Here is an 8660-nt window from a genome sequence, read left to right on the forward strand (position 1 = left end):
ATTTCTCACTTACACCGGCAAATGTCGACATTCAGCATGCACTGATGGTGAATGTTGAATAAAAATATTTTTATTACGTTAAGACAAAAATGCAACTTTTTAATATGTGAAAATAGGAGAAAGCTTAAGTAACAGCACATTTAAATAAACTGTTGAACCTAAAATGAACAGTACATTCTTAATCATCAAAGAAAATAATACAATAATAAACTTACACATAAATTATGTGATTAACATTATACAATCTTATTTATTGCAACGACTTAAACTGTTATGGCACTTTGAATTGCACAAGAGTCCCTTGCTTTTACAAGTGCATTTATTCGTGGAACACTTCTTTTTGCAATGACAGCGTGTATAGCCTTGCCCTCCACTTTTCGAATTAGTTGCAGCTGCTTCTCTCAGCCATATTTCTTGAGAAGAAATCTCATCTATGGAAAGTAACAAATTACGAACTGATCACGTTATTACGAACTGATCTGTTAATGGTGTCTTTTATTCGGATATCGCCGACGCCTTACCGACGACCCCTCTCATCCTCCGCCACTCGACAGGACAAATCGATCCCCATCTCACGGGATCAAAAGACCTTGTCTTACCTTCGGCTACCCACAAAGGATTTGGCGATAGACTATCGCCTCTCTGTCGACATCGGCTTCTCGGGTGTCGTTTCGACCTGCACCGAAGCTTATCTGTGCCTGTCGACATATACCGGCGATTGTTCGAATGTATAATAATATAACCAAATATTCGGACTTTCACCGACGTATTTTGTATGTGTCGACATTCATCGGAGAATATCGACATTCTCTAATTTCGGTCTTTCACAGTAACCTATATAATCTCTGTTAACTGATTTTTGGGCCACACTGTACATAAAGTGTGTCTCGTTAAAACATGAAAATAAGTCCAGACGATCGATAAGAAATTGATGTATCCGCGTAAAGTAGGGTCATAAACTCTAGTGTGGTCGCTTTACAGTGTCTCAATTAGAAGTGGAATCTATGACCCCACTTCTAATTCAGGAAAAAACAGAAAACACGATTCTTAACAATGGCATATCATACAATTACAATATAATGATGCCGCAGCCGTAAATGCAGGGATATACAGCGAGAGGTGGTGAAGCGAGATCCAACATATACAGTAAAACGTGCGAAAGCCGGAACCCGAGCAAGCTGAAACCTCTGAAAGATTCTCTTCTTTCGATAACATAAATAATTTTTTGTAATAAAATATCATAACAGGTAACACCACACACAATTTTAATTCTTTTTTGCCGGAAAAGTCACGCAACTCGTTTCTAGATTTCACTTTTCCGGCTGTTATGTATAATAATATTGAGGGGGAAAACATTTTTGGAGGGTGGTGTGACTCGGTATTTTGGGCCCCATCCCTCACCATCCGGCCGCCCTGTTGTGGGCCTGTACGAACGATGGGCTTTAAAAAAGGCCCTGTTAGTGCCTACAGGGAGGAAAGAGTTTAAAAAATGAATAAAATAAAATAAAAACACAGATATGCGCGGCGTTTTCCGGAACAAAAAGTAACAAGGGCACACACATCAAAGTTAAAACCAAATTGAAAGTTTGGTTATTTTAGTTCAACTCAAATCAATAGCAGTGTAATTTCGAGGAAGCTCCCAAACCCAGAAGACCCTAAAATCTTTAAAATTCGTGGTAGACAGTATTGCAGTGTTGCTTATTTATACAATAATATATTCAACTTAAATTATACACAAAGTCTATATTTTTGATGATCAAGTTCAAAGAACTTGATCATCAAAAAATAATTAATCACATCTTTACAAGTAAATTTTACTTAAAATAAGTTAATGATGATGATTAAGTTAAGTGTGAGTTAATGATGATTAACTCGTTAAGTTAAGTTTGAGTTAATGATGATTAAGTTAAGTGTGAGTTAATGACGATTAACTCACACTTAACTTAATTATCATTAACTCACACTTTACTTGATCATCAACTCACACTGTACTTGATGATCATTAACTTGGATGTTATTTTAAACAAAATTTACTTGTAAAGATGTGATTAATTATTTTTTACATGAAAATAAGAACCGAGAGTAAGCTCGTATTGATTTAAAATTGTCTCAAGTCATGAAAATTACAATTATAAATTCATGGAGAAGAATATTTGTTCCGGAAAATAATCGGATTTTATACTTTTAAGCGCTTAAACCTCTTAGTTTATTCATAGTGAAGTTTAGAATCGTTTTCCATCACATTTTCCTAATGATAATTAAGTAACACGGCATACTGACGAAAGGTTGAGCTGCCCTTCAATGAACCTTCGAAATGGATAAATCCTTCCTGTTAAGAATCGATCTCACTTCCGTCTATCGATTACTTCAACTTTAATGACGTGATATCATGGCCAATAAAGAGAATGAGCTACAAAAATTTTATTTTGAATGCAATCGATACGTTTGCACGAGCCGGAAAAAGGAGCCAAATGTATAAAACGGCTGAACGATAGTAGTCGCGGGTTCGCACCTAACCAACGAACCAGCCACGTGGAGTTTTTCCGTTCATCCTAGTGTCTAACATCTAATAAAGACGAGATGAAATTTTTTATCATTTATTTAATTTAAAATACACGCTCTCGATTTTACTATTCTCTTGCCCCTGTACTGTACATCATACTTTTCCTGATAACAACAGAATCATACCGGTCATCTATCTCATTCTGTTCTGGAGAGAATGTTTTAATTGAAATCACGTAACTTCTGCTCCAGTTCAGAAGCTCGTATATGGTTAATTAAGACCCCCCTGCCCCTAATCTTTCCATATCGGTCTCGATTTTCATGTATTTAACTCAGTTCTCGAGATTAACCACTGTCGTTAGTCTGTAATATGAAAATTGCAACCCAATCAATACTAATTATTTTTGAAAATAATACGTTATAGTTCATATATATATATATATATATATCATTATTACAGTCGAACCTGCAATAACGGACACCAGTAAATGTCGACCAAGTTTTCAGGAACTTCTTTTTCGAACAAAAAATGCAGACAAAAGAACCTCCAAATAAAAGCCACCTACGAACAGTGGCCACTTTCCACGCTCTCTTAAGTGGCCGTTGTTAAGAGGTTTGACTGTATTTGTAAAAAAAAATATATATATATATAATATCTAAATACAGCAATATATATATTTTAACGAAAAGGTTTTTACGGAATTTATTAATAGAGGATCCAGAACAGTACGCGTTATAGCTGTATGGGGCCCAGGAAAATTTGAATTAGGGGGCCCCGTGTACAGTGTTGACTTCAGACATTTTCCTTCGGAGAAGTTTTACGGGAAATATTATCTTATAAAAGGTTGATTTGGGACCCCCTGTTAGCGAAGACCCCAGACAATTGCACTTTTTGCCCATAGGACGTTATCCTATGGGCAAAAAGTACCACTTATCCAGAAATCTTTACATGGGGGTGTAGAAAGGAAACTTTGAATGCCTGAAGTACCTGGCTTTACTCGTGAACATCCCCAGAGGGTGATTGCACTGCACCCTGAGCACCCCCTAGATCCACTCAATATAAAAAAAATTTTTAAAGCATCTTCTTGTGTAAAATAAATTGAAATAAATTTCAAATTGAATATTTTTCATATTCTTTATTTAACAACAAATAAAAATAATATTTTCATATTCACATATAATAAGCTTTATAGAAAATGCTTGATGGACTTCGTGATGCTCATGCTGAAAATTACAGAATATACATAGATTTTTTTTCTTTTATATTTGAATACGAAGCATAAAAATATTTTTATTTGTGTATTTCTTTTATTTTTTATTTTAATTTCCTTGTTTATTTTTTTAAATTTTAATTTCTTATAGAGTAAATCCGTACAGTTATTGGCCATTATGTTTTTGGATATCGTTTTTAAAGTTTAAAGCACATAAAATAATTACGTTTTATATTAATTAATTCGAATATAAATGCGGATATTAATATTCAAATTGCAAATTTTAGTGTACAAATTATAGTAAAACCTGTCTAAACGGTAAAAAATTCTCCAGAACGGAGTGATTTTTTATGTTCAAAGATAATAACACGTGATATATCCTCAGCAGGTTACTCACGTTCGACAAAAAGGGTTCCCCTTCTTGCTGAAAGTAAACAAATAAAGAAAAAAAGAATTTTAATATATTTCGGTAAACCGACTTTTGGGCCACCCCGCAAAATCAATAAATCATAAATACATGTTTATAATTTTCTCATTGAAATAAAACTTGCATAAATAATTTTCATGCAATTATATGAATTTTGCTTACAGGCAGTAAGGTAAGTTATTGGTGAATGGCCAATAACTCTCTTAAGATTTATTAACTCTCTGTAAGCCTATAATTTATAGGAAGAGTCAATTTTAACAATTATGCCGAACATGCTTGCCATTTTAAACGGTATTACATTACATATTTCTTTATTTTTGGAAGTGTTAGATATTCTGTATGACGACACGACAAAGGAAAACAGTGCGAAGAAATATGGCTTCACTCTTTTGATCTCGACGGACTTCTCGTATTTACTGTCGATCTCCTGAGGAATAAAACAATACACTTGTTTACTTTTAACTAAAAAAAAAAACACATGGCGAATTTACCCGATAACGTGCGCGCAATTAAGGCGCGAGTGCGTAGGTACAGAATGACACAAAACCAGCGTAACCTGCTGTATTTTTGCACTTTACAGTATTTAGTGGCACGCGCGCACTTGAGGCCTACGAAAGTTAGCAGCATACAATACCATCTTCATTTATTTTTAAGGAAACGATTGAATAATTTGTATATTTTTATTAAGTAATAAATTGATTCGAGTGCGTTACTTAGTGGCCCACCAGTGGCCAAGCGGTTCCGTTCCCTAAACACTGGGAGTTCGGTCATGGGTTTACGCCTGCCAAGACGGGCTGGCCACGTGGAGTTTTCCGGGTTTTCTCCACGTCTGTAACGTCTGAATAGAGACCAGTTACTCTAAAAAGACCTCCCGGAAGGCATTCCCCCTAGGCAGATCGCCAAAGTGTTGCGTTGCCATAACTTAATAAAAACAAAAAGCATTACTTAGTGTTTAGGACAAGGGAAGCCTCAAAATTAGGTTGCATTTGGGGTCCTCCGAGTGCTTGATCCGTCGCTGGTTTTAATTGCAATCGAACGAGGACACAAATTTGAAACCATTTATTGTGCTTGCCGTCTTACTTTGTTTTATCTCAAAGAGATATCGCACTTTGAATCATTCTCTACAGTCTTTGTACATTCCTTCCTCTATGAGAGATGTCTCCATGATTCAGATCTGAAGAACATTACAGACTTCTCTCTTCTCTTCTATGGTGCTTTACCACAATGCAAACGACATTGAAATTGATGGCAGACATAATGAACATATTGGTTCCAAGAGCTGATTTAACCTCGTCGTTTTATTGGTATATGGCAACACGACACGTGGGCGATCTGCCGTGGAGGTATCTCCCAGGAAGACTTTCTATGGGATCCCTACTTACATGTTACTAACGTAAAGAAAGACATGAAAATCCATGTGGCCAGTGTTCACTGGTTTCATCCACTCTATCCACTGGTGGTCTTAAAGTCGCCGTTAATTTCAAATTCAATATTAAAGTCGGATTGATCGAATATGTATGGGCAAGAAGGATGCCTCTTGCCCATGCATATTACATCAAATCCGATTAAATGGATGGCAAGGAGGATGCCTCTTGGTAGGACTTTCTATGGGAAAATGGCTTCTATTTAGGAAAACCCGAACTCTAAGAGCCTTCCCACTGATTATCAGTGATTGGTGGTTTTATCTACTAGACCACTTCTGGGCCAAGTTGGTAAATAGATTTTGGGCCATCCCGTACTTCGGCAAATACAGAAATTTAAACGAAATATTCCGTTAATTCAGCAAATTATGAATAAAATCGATTTAAATTTGGCTTACCGATCACTTCAGACTTTAATCGAGCAGCCAAACTTCTACGAAACGCTAACATTTCTGGATCGATTGTTGGTTTCTCTTCTTCGTTAACCACCGTTTTGGCTGCTCTTGCCGATTTTGGTCTTTCGTTAGTCAATTGTTCGTATTGTTTTAATTGCTTCTGACGTTCTTGCTTCTTTAATGTCAATAGACGATCTCTTTGCTTACGGAGATATTCTTGACGTAATTTTGCTTCTTCTTCGTCTACCTGAAAATCAATTGGCGAAATTTATTTATTGAAATTTTTTAATGAAAAATTCAAAAAAGTTATTATAAAATCGAAGATTTTAAATACTTTTTGGGGACAAACGGCGATGTAAGAGTCGTATTTATTGGGTATTTCGGTTGGTGGTTCGATGATTTCTTGGCCACTTTCTTTCAGAGATAGTTGGATTGCCTGAAAAATATAGCATTCCAATTAATTAATTCATATTTAAATGCTATTGCCGAATTATCTTATCGATCATTTATGTCTACAATAAAAGAGTTGCCCAAATTTCCCGGCCAGACTTTAAACTTGTGTATGGCGTCATCTGTTTTATTTTAAACATTTTAAAAATATTATTAATTATTATAAACTAACCAAAAGCTTAATTTTGAAGCTAGAGATGAGTTTTATTTTAAAAAAAATTATAAGTGCTAACGAGTAAAATCGTCACTCGAGATAAGACACATGACTCCTTCTATCTCCCCACCCCGTTGACCTTTAACTATCAAAATTTAACAGCATGGATGCCCCTAATATATAAACCTCCTTGCAAAATTTCAGAAATTTTCGACAAAAGGCACAGGAGTTATTAAGCTTGAAAATGGGTGAACAAAATCGTGCCCCACTCCACATACACTAATACAAACGTCCGTACACAGAGAAAAAATCTCCAAATTTTTTGCATTTCTCGACGTTTCAAGGTCCCCAAAAATGTAAGTCTTGGGAGTCATCGCCATGTTATACGTAACAGCAAGAAAAGTAAAAAAAAAAAAAGACGTCGTAAAGCGAGCCATCTTATTAAGCAGTATCATAAGTTGTTTTCATGTAGAAACAATTATACATAATTAATTATAATTCAACATTAATTATGTTCAATTATATAATACTACGAATAGATATGCCCATGGAAAATACAGCATTTCACATAGTTATAATAGAAAATGTATACCAGTCGTAAAACGGGGATATCTTTTATATTCGAATAAAATTCTAGTTAATCGATTAATAACATTTTCTATAATTTAAATTCAAAATAACTTCAAATTAACATTATTTTTATGAAATAAATTATTATAAGTAGGCATTTCGTCCACGCCAATTATGCCAATAATATCGATTTTATACGAGTTTTAAATCTATTAACATCGTCACAATGCCGGACAAAAATTTATAATTGTCTTTTAATTTAATAAAAATCACGTAACTTCCGGTCAAGTCCGGAAGTTCGTATAGGCCTATAAGTTAATCGAGGTCTGTGACCCTAAATTTTCTATATTTGTTTAACAGACTTACAGACAGCCTCCTCTAATTGGGTCTCTCCATATGTAATTCTTAAAATATTTTTCGGTCATTTCATACTTTTACAACAATAAAATATCGATTTAATCTTAAGAATTTTCATATTTAATACATATATATTATATAGCCTATGTATATGCTCTTATGTAATAAAAATAATGCCAATAAATAAAATCACAACAACACATAAATAATTCCTCCTGTGACACTTCGGCGGGTTCAGTCCTATTGTTTATGGTGTTTTCCGATGCCACACACAATATTTTTGTAGTTTATAACAATAAAAAAACAATTGATTAACTGTCATGACTTAAAATACTGCATTTTAAATCAATAATAAATAAACTTTCTAAATAATAAGTAGGCGGCATTTATAACGTTTTTTTGTCTGCCATTTTTTATTTTCTCTGCTGTAATATGTAACACAGGGAAAGTATGGCCATCGGTCAAAATATGAGCCCCAAAATTTTTGTCATTAATCTTTCTACAAACCAAATTCTTAGTATTTTAATTGTTTTATATTATTTTACGTAAACAAGTTTTTCGTATAAAAATTATAAGGGAGAAATTTAGGGAAAAATACACATTATTACATAAAATATTTAACATTATTTTAGTAAATCCCAAATTTAATTCTTAATTTAATGCATAAGAAAATAATATTTCACTATTTAATACAAAAACATTGTATATATGCACAAGAAAATCCATAAGATCAATAAATCTATGATTAATTATCATAGTTGACTGTTCTTCCTGAGATCATGGCATTTTTGTTCCATCCAGAAGACCTTAAGACCCAACGTTACCGTTTTAGGAACATGTACAGTACAAAAAATACAGGCTAGGAAACTTACTATTTAAGAAGATTAAAGTACAGTAGACCCCCTATAACGCTTAGATACGTTCCACGCTAATCGAATTTTACGTTATAGGAACGATTAATTAAATACATGATCCAATCGCAGCCCGATAGGTGGGAACTTTACGGACTAAGGCTGTTCGAAAGGTTTTCTTCTATAAAATTAACCGATTCTAGACTAATTCGACTCAACATTTCCAAAACACGTATAATTTTTTGGGAGTAATCCGTATAAACTATGCTATAAACAAAAAATTATAGGATTACTTACCGAGTGTGTACCGTTCGACTACGCC

General features: G+C 34.1%; 1 protein-coding gene across 1 annotated transcript in view; it reads right to left on the minus strand.

The window, feature by feature from the left end:
• Positions 1 to 3705: 3705 nt before the first annotated feature.
• Positions 3706 to 8660, minus strand: part of LOC111639271 (cilia- and flagella-associated protein 36-like) — a 20914-nt gene continuing 15959 nt past the window's right edge. Inside the window, exons 6-8 of the mRNA XM_023385106.1 lie at positions 6291 to 6392; positions 5960 to 6203; positions 3706 to 4567 (exon numbers count right to left, since the gene is read on the minus strand). Coding sequence (XP_023240874.1) covers positions 4554 to 4567; positions 5960 to 6203; positions 6291 to 6392 — 360 coding nt within the window. The 3' untranslated portion in view covers positions 3706 to 4553. The remainder of the gene's footprint in view (positions 4568 to 5959; positions 6204 to 6290; positions 6393 to 8660) is intronic.

This window comes from Centruroides sculpturatus, unplaced genomic scaffold (assembly GCF_000671375.1).
Source record: "Centruroides sculpturatus isolate CEXI.00-Female unplaced genomic scaffold, Cexi_2.0 scaffold1324, whole genome shotgun sequence".
In the NCBI taxonomy this organism is placed as follows: Eukaryota; Metazoa; Arthropoda; class Arachnida; order Scorpiones; family Buthidae; genus Centruroides; species Centruroides sculpturatus.